At 37.3% G+C, this 16,324-nt stretch overlaps 1 protein-coding gene across 2 annotated transcripts in view; it reads left to right on the forward strand.

Annotated features, from left to right (window-relative positions):
- TTC27 (tetratricopeptide repeat domain 27) overlaps positions 1 to 16,324 on the forward strand; it is a 182,905-nt gene that overhangs the window by 141,580 nt on the left and 25,001 nt on the right. For both annotated transcript variants that reach the window (XM_068564218.1, XM_068564219.1), the window contains 2 exons: positions 7,445 to 7,543; positions 11,597 to 11,649. In XM_068564218.1, the coding sequence (XP_068420319.1) occupies positions 7,445 to 7,543; positions 11,597 to 11,649 (152 nt within the window). The remainder of the gene's footprint in view (positions 1 to 7,444; positions 7,544 to 11,596; positions 11,650 to 16,324) is intronic.

Below are 16,324 nucleotides of genomic sequence, written 5' to 3' on the forward strand. Positions count from 1 at the left end.
GTGGAAGTAAGGTGAATCCATGCAAGTGAATGAATTCTTGACAGAAAACTGTGTTGGAAGAGAACACGAGGCAAAATCTTGAACTTCGGGCATCTCCGGGGGTTGGAGGAAGGTAGAAGAAGTAGCACCAGTGAAATATGATTCAAACAAAATATACCAGAGTCTTGGTCAGAGGGATAGAAGGACCCCAAAGAAGGGAGTCATGGAAACTAAAGGAAGAACAAGTATCAGTAAGAAATGTCACGTGTAGTGATATAGTCTAAAGAGCGCTAAGAAGAGTTTATTGGATTTGGAGCTCACTAATGACCTTCAAAACCAGCTTCAGGAGGCGAAAGAGTGTGTGGCAGCTGAGGAAATGGACATAACATCCATAGACTGTTCCTTTTAGGAGCATGTCAAGGAAATGAGAGTCAAAATGTAGAGTATTGTACCAAGGGGCAGAAGAGTCAAGTAAAACTTTTCAAGATACTGGAGACCTTTATGTGGTTGAATCCAGTGAGTGAAGGAGAGATTGAATGTTATAGAGAGAGATGGGTTGCTAACCTAGGGAATGGCATTCTAGGAAAGAGTGAAATGAGAAGAGATGAAGGCATTAGCTCTGGGAACAGAATAATGTTTCCAACGAGACAGGAAAGAAGATGAGAGCATTAATATTATAATAGCAGTTTCTATTTATTAAGCATCTTCTATAGTGTAAGCTAGAATATAAGTGTAAATGAACTCTTTATAAAATCATTGTGAGGTATTGGGGGAGGGGTTACGAAAGAATTGTGTTGAGATGTGGCCTCTTGCTCTCCTGTGGTTTATATGGGCTAAATGGAGAGAAGAGGCAGAAGTAACTTTTCCTATGACCAAGGGGTAGAGTAAATAGAAGCCATGCTTTGGGTGCCTAGTGATGGCGTTATGAAAAGGATGTAAGGCCTGATGGAGATGTTGTGAACTAGGAATGGTTGGGATTTAGATAGGAGGCAAAAATTAGGAAAATATGTTTCGGGAAAGGAGACTAGCAGATGCAAAAATCAAGCATGTAGCAAGCAAAGGTTTCTTGGTAGCTGTAGGTTTTGACTATTTATTCTTAAATTCAGTTGTAATAATAATTCTAGCAGCCAACGTTGAGTATTTACTAGGTGCCAGGTACTATTCTAAGCATTTTGCATATAGTTTTAATCCTCAGCCCGATCCCCGAGGTACTTACTGTTATTCCCCTCATTTCACAGATGAGGAAATAGAGGGTTAATTAATTTACACGAGATCCCACAGCTTATGAGGGGTGGTGCTGGGACCGGGGCGGGGCTTTCTGATTTCAGAGTGCTTACTCTTAACCTCTTCATTGTTTTGCCTCTAGAGGATGTTGTCTTATTTAGGAAGGAATGGCAGATTTGGCTGAGGTCAAGTTAGACGTTATGGAAAGCCTTGAATACAAGACTGTCGGGTTTGAACGTTTTTCTTTAATACATAACCATTGGGGCTTTCATCAGGAGCAAAGTGAAGTTGTAACTTTGATGTAATGGGACAGTCCAGCACATGACAGCGGGTGACTCTCTGTGAGACCAGGGAGTTTTAGAGGAATCAAGGCAGCCCTTCCCTGCCCGTGCTATATGTAAGACTAGACTTCCACGATGTAGTACTCTGATAGAATTGTTAATTAACCTGAGAGCTTGTGTTCTTCTTCGATTGGTAGGGGTCAACTTTCTCTTTCATTTCAGTTTTTGAAAGAAGAAATGTTTTTATTTGAAATGGAGTTAGAGTTTCTGTTGTGCACTTGTGTTACTGTGGTGGGGAGGTTCGAGGAGATTGGAGCTTACATTCCAGTGGAGAAGAGAGAATAAACATATGCGAATAATATGTAGAGAAAAAAGAGATTCTTTCCTTTTTGTTCTTCCTTTCTCATATTGGTAAGCAATAAAAAATGAAACTCTTAAGGTCTAACTTGCATAACTGCCAAGAAATACGAGCACTGTGATAACATCTGGGCTGTAGCTGGGACTAAGGGGTAGAGGGGAGGGCAGAGCTCTGCGGCCATAGGCCTGACTCTGAATCCTAGTAATCCCAAGGTAAATCACTTCATCTTTCTGAGCTTCAGTTTCCTCATTTGTAAAGTGGAGATATAATCTCTATCTCAATTTGCTGTTCGGAAAATTAGAGCCAATATGTAAAAAGTATCTAGCATACTTCCTGGCCCATAGTAAGTTCTCAGTTGTCGTGGAGTTTTCTGTCCTGCCCATTGCGGTGTGGTAGAAAATCATTGTTACCCCATTATCTGGAGCCTAAAGATAGGGAGATATATCTCACAGGAGAGTTTTCCTGCAGATGATATGTAAGCACCCATGTTACCTCACATGTGAATTCTCTGGAAAAAGTAGGCAAATAGAAGAACCAGTGGTAACCAAGTCTAGGACAGGAATAAGAGGAGGACACTAAACAATTAATACCCTTTCTAGTAAAAGAAAAAAAAGTGTGTATAAAATTTAGTTGCTCTTGTAGTTTAAAAGAAGACACTGACATAGAGGAAACTTTTGAGAGAGGGAGAGAAGCTGGCAGGTTAAGACTTGTGTTTCCTTAGGGAGGAGAACTTAGTATTTAATAGTAAATGAGAAATTTGGTTACGAAAGAGTTGGTGGTGCACATTTTTAAAAAATAAGAGCAGCAAGCATCATTTTAGGAAAAGATATTACCAGACAACATTGATAGCTCTCTTGGATTTGGCTTGGGTCATTTCCTGTTTAATGAAGCCACATTCAACAACTTATCTGCATTTGGGGTCATGGGAATGAGTCAGGGATGTAGAAAGGAGAGAATGGAGAATGTAGCTTGGCTTCAGGATTCAATTATAACGTGTCACACTTTATTATATGGGACATCAGAAAAATTCAGTCAATCCTGTAAGGAAAATTAGTTAAAAAAAAAGTGAAGCTACTGATTATTCATTCATTCTGCAGAGACCTTGAGGAGGAAGGAAATTTGAGTAGTAGGCTCCTAATTTAAGAAAGAAAATTGTAATACATAAGTAAATGGCACCTATTGCAGATGTGCTTTAAATACCCTTGTAAAAATTAACTTTTAAAAGTAATCCATGCCCATTGTCCAGTGGTGCTTAGTGTTCAATTTCTATTTTAATTATTGAGGTTTAGTAAGTATTGCAGTCACTCTCTTCATCACATGTATTGCACACCAGAAACCAGGAACTGTTGTGTGGCTTTAGGCAAATCATTTCCTTTCTAGACCTCATTTTCCTCACCGCCTCTTTTCAGTTGATTTCTAAGCCTGTAATTGAACTGATTTCCTCCTAGTTTGTCAACCCTGCTGATTCTAAGTATTCTATTTGCATCATCAGTGTACTTGTTCTGCCACTAGATGGCATTAATGTACCTTTGAACCCTGTCACCTCCAGGTTTTCAGAATCTGAGGTCTGAAGGAGCCTTGGAATTTTTGCTTAATCCACCTCCCCCCACCCCCCATTTAACAACTGGGGAACTAAGACTCAGAGGTTAAGTGACATGGCCAAGGTCATACAGTACCTTAGAACCTCTTGAATCCCAGTCATTTATCTTTCCCTCCATTCCACTGTTTCTGTAGGGGGCTTTTGAGGGAAATTCAAAGAGAGATCATGTTTTCTTCAACCATTCCTGCTTTTTGATAATTATCTTAAAAATAATTTAAAACCATTCTTCAAGTGCATATATCATCATATTAAGATAAATAGTTGGTCTGCTTTTGTGTTTCTGTACTGGCTCCCTCAGAGGAAAAAGCTAGACTGTCAGCTTCTAAAGATCACTGCCCTGCCTATAGCTTGCCTGCCTTCACAATTTGCCTTGGAAATAAGCTCCACAGAAATCTCCACCAGAGCCTCTCTGTCAGACGATTATCTTTCTCCATCCTTGCCCAGTCCCTTGGTAAGAGATTTGCCTTTCAGCTCTTTCCTCCAACCAAACATAGCCATCCATTCTTCTGCTTCATCTTTGTCCACTTGCCTAATCAAGAGAGCTTTTGGAGGGGGGAAGTAGATAATGCCCTGGTTCTTAAAAAATTGGTCTCCTGGGTTTTCCCAGCACATATTAATTGGACTCTTTCCTTCCCCCCAATACCCCGCCCTCTCTACTGGTGACAAGGATGGCACTGCCGTAAATCGTGGCTGTGTGTGGGCAGACGGTGTAGCGGGGGGCGGCGTGGTCACACGGAGATGAAGTGGGCTCTGGAGTCGCACTGACTGGGCCTCGAATCTCTCCTCTCTCGCTGACTGCCTCTGGTCCATGGTCACCTCTTTAATGAGGGTGATATTTACTGCCTCGCAAGGCTGTTGTGAGGAATAGATGAGGTTAATGTGTGGAAAGCTCGCAGTATCAGTGCTTGGCAAACATTGTAGGTGCTCATTAAGTGCTAATTATTCTGGTTGCTGTTGTATGGAGAGAACAGCAGTGACTATAGTATATGAAGAGTTGGAGCCCAAGGGAGGGTGTCAGCCAGAGGAGCTAGTTTTTTCAATGGAGAAGAAAGGGAGGGACGCAGGTGTGCCAGGGTCTGTGTCAGTGTTTTGGAGAAATAGTGTAGAAGTGTGCTGCCCAGTACGGTAGCCACTAGCCACATGTGGCAGTTGAGCACTTGAAATGTGGCTGGTCCAAATTGAGATGCTGTAAGTGTAGGACACACATCAGGTTTCAAAGATGTCATATGAAAAAAATGAACATAAAATATCTCGATAATTTTGTATATTGATAACATGTTGAAATGATAATATTTTGGATATGTAGAGTTAAGTAAAATATGTTATTAAAATTTATTTCACCCATTTCTTTTTAAAATGGCTACTAGCAAATGTAATGAGGCTAGCATTATATTTCTATCTGACAGCATTGGACTAGAAGATAGAGACCTTTGGTACTCAACCATATACAACTTTAATTTGGGGAATCATGTGAGTGTTTTTTTCTTTTTTTTTGAAGCTTCTTTTGATTTTTTTTTTTCTTTTATGATGTTCTGTTCTTCAGAGCATGACCATCCTAAATCAAGATGCCAGTGGATAATATAGGTTAAGTAATAGTTTAAAATGAAAAGAGTAAGGGGCACTGAATATTCTCCTTAGTCCCCCAAATTCTGAGGACCTCAGTTGAGATGCAAGGTATGAATGCAGTTTTGATGGTTTAGTGGGTCAGCCAGAAGCAGTTAGAAGATCCTAGAGTTTTTTTTTTTAAGCCATTTCATGATTTCAAAGAATAGGATGTGTACAGAAGTCATCTCCCATCATAATTATATGTTATCAGTAGATGAAAACCTACTAGCAGTTAATGATTCTAGAATTTTTTTTCAGATGCAAATTAAAAAGCAATTACACAAATTACCAAGAGCAAAAAGAAAAGAGAATCATAATACTATATATTAAATTGTCATCTGCCTGGTTTTCATCAAATTTATTTTGGTTTTAGGACATTGGTTACAAAATATTGACTTGCTTTAAAAACCTAAAGATCAACAGTAATCTCATCACCAGCTTGTGTTAGAGCTGTGAGATAATTGCTAATTTCAGACATTTGTAACCTTTGTTTTTTCAGGTGGATTGAAAAATAAAGTTCTTTATTTACATCTTAAATTTACACTTGCTGTTTTTTATAACACATGTGAAATAGTTTTGTGGGGAGTTTGTTCTTTGCTGATGCAGGAAGCAAGCAGGGCACGTGCATTTTGAGAACTTTGAGGGCAATTCTCATTTTTCTTGATTTAGTCCCAGAATGAGGTATACCTCATTCCAAGTAAACTTGCTGCCATGATTTATTGGGGTATAAGATGCTGTCAATTGTAAGAGGCACATGTAAGTGCCACCTTGTATAGAAAATTGAATGCTGCCAATAAAACTCTGATCAGCTATGGGTTATTAAGATGCATCTATTGCAGAGATGTTAAATGGGAAAAAAAAAGTGCACCTTATAAGTGATGAAATATAATACACAGATTTTGAAACTTTCAACTAGGTTAGAAGTAAGAGAGCTTGTTTTATATGTTGTTTTATACATTAGCATCAGACTTTAGGCCCTCCCAAAATGAGTAACATTTAGTGAGTATGGAACTGTTTTCAATTAATTCTGTAAATAACCAGACAAAAGCAAAGTGTAATAAGCTAATTTTTAAGTTGCTAGAGTCCCTTGATTGAGAAAAGTGAACTTATAACTTTATTTCCACCTAGTACCTCTGCATCCCCCCCACCCCCCCAAACACACAGCCACCCTATTTCTAGCCATTACCTGTACCTCTAACAAAATCTCTCCTCTTAAAGTCTCCTCATAGCAGTTATTTATAGCCTCTTGTGAATTCAAGGCCAAGTGTTAAATTGCCCAAGGATGTTTGCTTTCTAAGCCTTATCTCTAATTATCGGCTAAAAATCTATATCTGCTTAAAATCTATATCTGCTTAAAGAAATTTCAGGCCTCAACTAGCCATATGGAACAAGTTTTGTAGGAGTGGCAGGGGGAGGAGGGTGTAGGGGCAGCTTCCTACTCGCCTCTGTGGAAGGCTATGGACAGATAACAGAGCACCTCATTTCCTTTCCCACCCTAAAGTGTTCAACCAAGTCTGTCTGCTGGCTTACTGCCTTTGTACTGGAAGTCAAAGAAAGTAAGAAAGTAAGCTGCATTCTGCTGCTGGCCTTACTAACTATATCTAAAAGGAAAGCAAAGTTGTAATAGCTGCATTTCTGACTAATTTCATTGAATTTTTATCAGTCTTATCTTCCTTTTGACAGAGGCTATTGAATTTTAAGGAAACCCTGTGATGTAAAGAATTGTTTTGTGATTTCAATAGCTACTTCCTAATTTACCTGTTTTCTGCATCTCTAAGTTTACAAATCATATTAACTTAAGTCAGGCTTTCCACTTTGAATGTCTCTTTGGTAATCCAGATTCTCAGCCTGCTTTTTCTAAATTTTTTTGGGCATGCCTAAACAGATACATGCTAGGGCAATTTGGCTCTTGGTTAAACTGCAGAAGTATTTGTGGTCTAACTTGAAGATGGAAGCAAAAATTTTTCCTCTCAAGTTCGTAATACATTCATCAGTTGTGAACCTGCTGATGCTCTGTATACTTTTTACATAGTTACATAGATGTTCAGTAAAAATGTTAGATTAATCCCACATTTATAATATCAGGGCTTGTCAACAGAGCTCTCCATTGCTTTCACGGAGTTGGTTAACACAAAGAATGGTCTTTCTCGGTAAAAGACGTGCAGTGATATTGCACATGCTTTCAGTGTTGTATTAGCTTTGAAAATTATATGGAAAAATGCCATCTCCATTGCTAAGTTTCCTACATTTAAACTAATATAAAATGTAAGCCAAATTATAGCTCTGCATTCTTTATAGTAGTCTAGTGTGTTTGTTGATAGTATCTTAAATGATTTTCAGGTTAATTCTATAAATGTCTCTATGTGTTTGAATGACTTTGCCTTTTGGTCTTTGCAGCTCGGGGTGTGGTTTTCTCTCGGCTGTGCCTATCTGGCCTTGGAAGACTATGGAGGTTCAGCAAGGGCATTTCAGCGCTGTGTGACTCTAGAACCCGACGTAAGTTTGTTTGGTCTTCTTTCCTTATTACAGCTCTTTGGTACTCTTTAAGTTATTTGAATTGTACTGTAGTTCAGAACAGCAATTCCTATGGGTCTGTAGTTTCAGTTATGCAAGATGAGTAAGTTCTAGAGATCTGCTGTACAACATTGTGCCTATAGGTAACAACGCTGTATTGTACACCTAAAATTTTTAAAAAGGGTGATCTCATGTTAAGTGTTCTTATCACAGTAAAAAAAGAGAGCGAGAGAGAGAGAAGAAGGCAAAAAGATTCAAACTTTCTATCATTTTATGTCAAAAAAAAGAACACCAATTCCTTTTGTGTTGGAGGAAGGTATCCCTTTGGCAGAAGGTCATACCCTAAGTTATATGAGTTATAAATCTGGAAATAAGTTTCTTCTCATAATAGCTAAGTTATTCATTGCTTTGTTTAGAAAATAGTTTTGATAAAACAGTTTTTTAGTTAAAAATATACTTTGCTGAGTATACAGCAAAGTGTCACATATATTTTGTTGGTCACCAGCATGTGCTGCCTATGTTAATTGCACTATTAGAAAGTTCTTTTAGTTTACAGTCTTTAAATATTTAACAGCTTTACTGAGATGGTAAATAATTCGCATGCCATCTAGTTCATCCATTTAAAGTGTACAATATAGTGATTTTTTTTTGTTATATTCAGAATTGTGCAACCATCCCCACAGTCAATTTTAGAACATTTTTATTACCATAAAAAGAAATCCCCTGTACCTGTTAGCAGTCACTCCTCATTTCTCCCAAACACCTTCCACGTCTACCCCCCATCCCCACCCCTAGGCAACCACTAATGGACATTCTGTCTCTGTAGATTTGTCTATTCTGAATATTTCATATCAGTGGAATCATACAATGAGTGGTCTTTTTGACTGCCTTTCTTCACTTAGATTAATATTTTCACAATTCATCCATTCTCTATTCAAAGTTTTGAGAAACTGCCAGACTGTTTTCTAAAGCACCATTTTACATTCCCACCAGCAATGTGTGAGGGCTCTAATTTCTCAACATCTTTGGCAACACTTGTCTTTAATTATTGTCTGTCTTTTTGATTATAGTCATCCTAGTAGGTGGTATCTTGTGGTTTCAATTTGCATTTCCTTGATGGCTGATGATGTTGAGCATCTTTTTATGTGCTTTTTGGCCATTTGTGTATCATCTTTGGAGAAATGTTTATTGACATCCTTTACCTATTTGGGTTATTGGTCTTTTTACTGTTGAGTTGTAAGAATTCTTTATATATCCTAGATACAAATCTGATATCAGATATATGATTTGCAAATATTTTCTCCTATTCTGCAAGTTGTTTTTCACTTTCTTGATAGTGTCTTTTTTTTTTTAATAGTAATCTTTTATTTATTTATTTATTATATTTATTTTTGGCTGTGTTGGGTCTTTGTTTCTGTGCGAGGGCTTCCTCCAGTTGCGGCAAGCGGGGGCCACTCTTCATCGCGGTGCGCGGGCCTCTTCACTATCGTGGCCTCTCCTGTTGCAGAGCACAGGCTCCAGACGCGCAGGCTCAGTAGTTGTGGCTCACGGGCCTAGTTGCTCCGCGGCATGTGGGATCTTCCCAGACCAGGGCTCGAACCCGTGTCCCCTGCATTCGCAGGCAGACTCTCAACCACTGCGCCACCAGGGAAGCCCGCGATAGTGTCTTTTGAGGTACAAAAGTTTTTAATTTTGATGAAGTCCAGCCTGTCTGTTTTTTCTGTTGTTGCTTGTGCTTTTGGTGTCATATTTAAGAATCTGTTGCCAAATCTAAGATCATGAAGATTACCTTATCTTTTCTTCTAAGAGTTTTATTGGTTTAGCTCTTATGTTTATGTCAAATCTGCTGTTAAACCTATTCATTAAACTTATTATACTATGTGTGGTGGTGGATATTCACTAAACTTATTGTGGTAATCAATATATACCACAGATATATACACATATATCAAATCATTATGTAGTACACCTAAAAGTAATACAATGCTATATATCAGTTACATCTCAATTAAAAAAAAAATAAACATCATTTCAGACAATCTATTTTTTTTTTAGTTCAAGAATTTTTATTTGGTTCTTTTATAGTTTTCATGTTTCTACTGAGATTCCCCAATTGTTACCTTATCATGTTCATGTTTTCTTCAAATCTTTTATTATATTTATAATAACTGCTTTGAAGTTTTTGTATGCTTATTCCAACATCTCTTTAATTTCTGTGTCTGTTTCTATTTACTGATTTTTTATTTGGTTATGGATGAATTTTCCTGCTTGTTTGCCTGTCTACCAATTTTTAAAAATTATATCCTACACTTGTGGATGCTGTGTTGTTGAGTTTCTGGGTTTGTCTTCCCTTGAGGAAGGTAGAGTTTTATTTTGACATTTGGTTAATTTACTTGTGAATCAACTTGATTTTAAGCTTAGGGTGGGTCTGGAGTTGTCCCTATTCTAGAGTTGCTGTCAACCTTCTCTTGAGGTATAACCTTTTGGGGGCTGAACTTAATCCCACAGGTGATCAGTAAGAATTCTCCTCTCTGGTTGGTTGGAACTTGAATAACTCCCAGAACTGTGTGACCTCTAGAATCTCCATTCAGCTCCCAGCTGTGTGGTAGTTGTTCCCTGCCTGGCCTTAAGAAGTTTTGCCCTGCACATGTGTAGCTTAGTATTCAGCCAAGGACTCAAGGAGATGCTTATTGAGATTTCTGGAGCTTATTCTCTGCACAGATCTCTCTTCCCTGTTATTTTGTCTTGCAAATTCAGCCACCTTTTCAGCCCTGAACTCTGAACTCTTTTTCCCCCTCTTAGTAAGACTTGCTGTGCTTTGTTTGGTTTCTACCTTTCTGTGCTGCAGCCCTCAAAGTGCCTCTAGATAGAAGTGTATGTTGATTGTTGAGACAGCTCAACGATCCTTCTCTCAGGGATCATAGTCCTGTGTAACCCTTTGTCCAACTTCTCAAAAACAGTTGTTTCCTAAATTTCGTCCAGTTTGTAACTTTTTGTGGTGATAAGGCTAGTCTGGTACTAACAGTGCTCTGTCTGTAAGGAGAGGTCCATTGCCAATTAATTTTTATATCATATGTATGGAACTTGAGAACTATATACTTTATGTTTTATAAAACGTGGAACAAAGAGGAACAAGCATAATTTATATCATTCTTGTTAGAATCAACATTTATATAGAGGCTTTATTTTTGTCATTGCATAGAGGAATAGGTAGAGAAATATGTTTGATTGATGAAATACTTAGGCTTAACACTGGAGAGCACATACTCCTTTACTCTCCCATCTGATGAAGGATGATGGTAAAATAGCAAAGCCTTTTATGATAGGAAAAACAATATTTTGCATTACTTTAGATTTGTAGTTAATCTATATATTGTGTAAATTATGTTGTAAATTGCCCAACTGTTTTGTAAATATAAATTTGGAAATAAAATCTTAGCAAACTTCCAAATTAGTGCTATAATAGTTATATCATTTTGTTGACTTTTTTAAAAAAAATTATTTATTTATTTATTTATTTTTGGCTGCGTTGGGTCTTCATTGCTTCACGTGGGCTTTCTCTAGTTGTGGTGAGCGGGGGCTACTCTTCATTGCGGTGCACGCACTTCTCATTGTGGTGGCTTCTCTTATTGCGGAGCACGGGCTCTAGACGCTCGGGCTTCAGTAGTTGTGGCAGGTGGGCTCAGTAGTTGTGGCTCGCGGGCTCTAGAGCACAAGCTCAATTTGTGGCACATGGGCTTAGTTGCTCCGCAGCATGTGGGATCTTCCTGGACCAGGGCTCAAACCCATGTCCCCTGCATTGGTAGGCAGATTCCTAACCACTGTGCCACCAGCTAAGCCCTTGTTGACTGTTTTTGTTCTAAATTATAAGTGTTAAGTTTAATTTATTTAATTTTCTTATACATTTTTAAACGTACCTTATTGAAAATTAACATTGTAAAGAGTACATCTTGAGCTAGGAAAATATGTTATATTTTTGGTTGCAGCAATTATACCTAAATGAGAATAGTCTGTAACTGTTGTCTATCATTTCAGAATGCTGAAGCTTGGAACAATTTATCAACTTCTTATATCCGATTAAAACAAAAGTAAGTGCATCAGAAAAAGATGAAGAACTTTGCTTCCAAAATAAATGAATGAGATTTTTTTCAACTGAACACTGAAACATTGTGCCCTACTCTTTGTCTTTTTCCCCTTGCCTACCCATATCTTTGAGTTAAAATGACTTAATATCGCCATTTGCATTCCAGGTGTAGTTTATTTCTTGAAAACATTTAGTATGTAATAAAATAAGAAATATTTTTTGACCTCTTTATTTGATACCGAAGTTTTGTATCCTAAATTTCATTGCATGGTAAAAGCAAGCATGCCTTTAGTCAGTCAGCTCAACTGATAGATTCTTAATGATTGCTTGCTGTGTAGTGGACATTACTGAGACATATAAGTATGAACCAGTGTCTTCAGGGAGTGTGGGTTTAAAAAATAAAATATTATGCCATATTATTTTAAAAATTGATTAATAATATAAGTTGTATGTGGTAAATCTCAAGTGAGAAGTACAAAGAGGGCTATAATAATGGTAGGTGATATTTGTAGAACAGTTATATTCTCTGCCACTCATGTAGTCCTGTGAGGATCTCAGAGGAGAGAAGGTGTGTGATGCTGGTTCAGAAATGCTTCTGAGAGAATGTTGGATTCAAGCTAAAATTTGAAGAATTGGTAGAGGGGAGAGAGGGAAGCCTTTCAGGATTTGGAAATAAATGGTCATTAATTTGTGTACCTAGCGTTCTGAATCCGTGTGACCAAATGCAGAGTGACAGGCATGAATGCCACACTTTAGGATATAGGAAGTAAAATAGTCCAGCTCGAGACTATTGAGATCTGTAGTGGGAGATGAGGTTGGAAAGGTCAGTTGGGGTCAAATGGCAGCGTGTTCCGATTATCTGACTGACTAGTTGAGACTATCCTGTTGGCAGTAGGAAGCCAGAGATTTCAGTGGGGTAATTTCATGAAGAAGGAAGTTTTTTAGGAAGATTTATCTGGTGACAGTGTGTGAGACAGAATAGAGAGGGAACTGGGGACAGGGAAACCAGTTAGGAGACAGCTGTGGTAACAGTCCAGGCAGGCGATAACGAGACTGGAAAAAGAAGGGGGCAGATGCCAGTTTATAAAGAGAACAACCAACTGGGCTTACTGACTGGCTATAGAAAGCGAAGGAAAGGGAAGAGGCAAGGATGGCTGTTGCCCCAGTTTTAAATAAATGAATTAAAGGGTAGGTATAGTTCCATTTTTATTTCGCCTTATTTTCAAATTTAATTTTTCTCTGTGGATTCACGAGTACTTCTGAAGATATCATTAAATCCACATTATGTCGAGATCATGAAATGCTTCCGCTGCTCTTGGATGACAATCTACATAAATAAAGTACTGTTTGTTCTACCGCTCTCTTTGGGAAATAATATTATGTTCTTGATTGCAACTGATTGTGTTATAACTCACTAGAGACCCTTTTGGTTTAAAGCAGGGGCAGGGGAAATCCCTGTCATAGTTGTAGAATGATCTCAGCGGGTTTTTCTAGTAATACTGATAATTTTGTATGTAGTGAGGCTCTTGATACTCTGTGCTGTCCTCCAGCCCATTAATCCTAAGAATTCTAATTGCTTTCTCTCTTAGTGGTTCTTGCACATTGTTCCTCAGCTTCTTTTTGACACTTTTTTGTCTTCCTGCAGCTCCATGAATAGGTTTTTGTGTCAGAGTGGGGTTGTAAGGTCAGAGGTAAATCACTCCCTTATTCTTGCCTCTTTACTCTTTGCTTCCTTTGCTGCTGCTCTCCAGAGAGAGCTCATTTTTGACTCAGGAGATTGTTACTTCAGGGGCAAATTATTAATGCTCCTCTCAAAAGAATCCTATCCCTGCCTTAAAGTGACCCTTTAAACTATCTCATCTCTCCCTCTGCTGTCACCAGGTTCTTCACTAAAGTGCTCTTTCCCCCGTTTCCTCTGATTCCCCTAGGCATCATGTCCCTACCAGTCCCGTGGGAAATTTTTCCATCTTCCTATATAACTGTCATAGTGCAGTATCACTACCATTGTGGGTTTGATAAGTGAATCCGGAATTGAAGCTCCTTAGAAGGAAGTCATACTTTCCAAAAAAAGGATTTCATTGCAAAAATTTTGAGGCCAAAAAATTGTGATTAGAGGATAGGAGGACATACAAAAAGGATACTCCTGGTGTGGACTGCTGCTTGTTGAGTTCTTTTCCAATAGGATAACTTCACACCCACCCGCTGTGTGGATGGGAGACCTGGGGAATCTCAGTCCACTGCCTTTGAAGGCAGTTGCTATCACATACGAGGTGGGCATAGGGAGTCGAGTAGAGAAAGAAACAAAAAAAAGAAAAAAAATCACATAGAAACAATTTATGGCTGAATTTGAAGAAGTATTAGAGCAAGGGCACTTACATTTTTAACTGTAAAGGAGGGTGGGTCAAGGGATAAATGAATCAGTGCATTCCATGACAACTTTCGGTAAATTGTTTAATATAGGGTATAAAAAACTAAACTGTAGTGAATTGTGGTTATGAAAAGACTAAAAGGACTTAATTGTAAAGAAATTTTGATCAGTACCATAGGTATATTAGAGAATGAGTAAATGATTTGTGTGTTCAGTGACTAGCAGGGAAGGTTACTAAAAAGAAGTTACACTTCTTTTTAAGTGCTTTAGGGGGTGACTCTCAGAACAAGGGCCTGAGTCAGCCAGAAGACCCCCCACCATCCTCTCTAAAATTTGCCTTGAAGTCAGCAAAGAGGAGGGGTCTTGACGAAACCCTGTGAGGCTCAGCAGGGAAAGGGAGGTGGACCTTGTAGTCTTAAGTTAGCAAATTCAAAATGGCTCTTGGAGAGAGAGATTGATAGCATACCTTTGAAAGAGGTTACTATAGTTGTCCAGTAAAGCATTTATGATCTATAAGGGAGCTATAGTGTTGTTCAGCCAGTAGAGTAAAGTATTAAGAATCTTTTTGAGAGCTGAGCTGTTTAACTTTTAGAATAGGTGACATGAAGTTCTGTTGATTTCCTTGTCAATATCAAGTTTTTAATAGTGTTTTTCTGTTTTCTGAAGTAGCTTGGATAAGGCAAGGATTCTGTGATGGTTTGATAAACCTTATCTGTAAAACCACCTAGCCTAGTTTTAATTTTTATTGATTTATTTGGCTTTTTTTTTTTTAGCTCATTTTGCGTAATTTGTTCATAATGTTCTCTTATGATTTTTTTAAAAATTACTAATTTTATATATACCACTTTTCTAAATTCTAAATGGAATTTAGTTAGACATTTGTCTGTTTCATTAGTCTTTTTCAAAAAGCCAGCTTTTGGTTGATCATTTATATTCTTTCTTTATATTTTATTTCATATTTTCTTCTTTCTTAGAATTTCTTTTCTTCTTAGAATTATTTGGTGTTCTTTTACAAAATAAAGTTGGATGTTTTAGCTCATTTATTTTCCATCTTTCATAATTATAATCAATACATATAAAAATGTAAATTTCTCTCTAAATACTGCTTTACGTATATCTTGCAGATGGTGGTATATAATGCTTTCATTAAATTCTAAATATTTTGTACTTTCTAATATGAATCTCTCCCCCCCCCCCACTGTAGGTTCCTTTTTTTTAGGAGTGCATTTTTAAGTTTGCAGGCATATATTTTTTTAACTGTCTCTTTACTATTGATTTCTTATTTAGTTGCAGAGAATATGGTCTATATACTTGTAGTTTTACTTTTTTTTAAAACACAACTCATAATTGTTTTTGGTCTCAATAATTATTTAAATTTACTGACATACTTCATTTTCTCTTCTCACCATTGATCATTTCTTGTATCCCTTTTCTTCTCTTTGAAGTCCCTTTTATTTTTGCAAGAGGAGATGCTTTAATAGTTCTTTTAAGTTAGGGTCAGTAGGTGGTAAACTTCCTTAGTCTTTGTACATGTTAAAATTTTTTATTTTGCATTTATTCTTGAGTGGTAAGTTTAGTTGATTACAAAATTTTAGACTGACAGTTATTTTTACTTAGCACTTTAAAGTATTTTATTGCCTTCTACCATCTTCTGCTGCTAATGAAATATCTGCTGTCCTCTAACTGTCATTCTTTTATAGGTTTTAGGATTATCTTCATGTTCTGCAGTTTCACATAAAGTGTCTAGGTGTTGGTTTACCTTTATTTATTGGCCAACCCAATATAATGCTCAGTACACAAAATATACTTTTGATCATAGAATTTAGATCTTTGTTCAGTTCTGGAAAATGCTCAGCTATTATCTTGTCAAATGTAGTGTCTTGCCATTTTCTGCGTTTATTTACTCTGGAATGTCTATCGAATGTATGCTTGAATCTTACCTCTCATTCTTTCCTCTGTCTCTTTATTACTCTTTTATTTTTTAATCTGAATTCCTCACTGTTATCTTCCAATTCATCAGTACTCTTTTTGACTGTGTGTAATCTAGTTTTTGTCACATGTTGAGGTTTTTTGGTTTGTTTGTTTTAATGTCTCTTGCAATTTCAAAATTTCTACTTGGTTTTTATTTATGTCTCCCTATTCTTGTTTCATTTCTACTTGTTTTTGTTTGCCATTTCCTGTTAGGGAAATTTGAGGTGGTTTCGGGTTGTTTGAACCTCTAATTCTGTTTATTAACATGAATGGTTAAGGACTGACAGAAAGTCCATATTAGTATTTTATACATTTAGCTGTAGTTTATTTAGCTATGGTT

The sequence above is a fragment of the Eschrichtius robustus genome, chromosome 15 (genome assembly GCF_028021215.1).
Source record: "Eschrichtius robustus isolate mEscRob2 chromosome 15, mEscRob2.pri, whole genome shotgun sequence".
NCBI lineage: Eukaryota > Metazoa > Chordata > Mammalia > Artiodactyla > Eschrichtiidae > Eschrichtius > Eschrichtius robustus.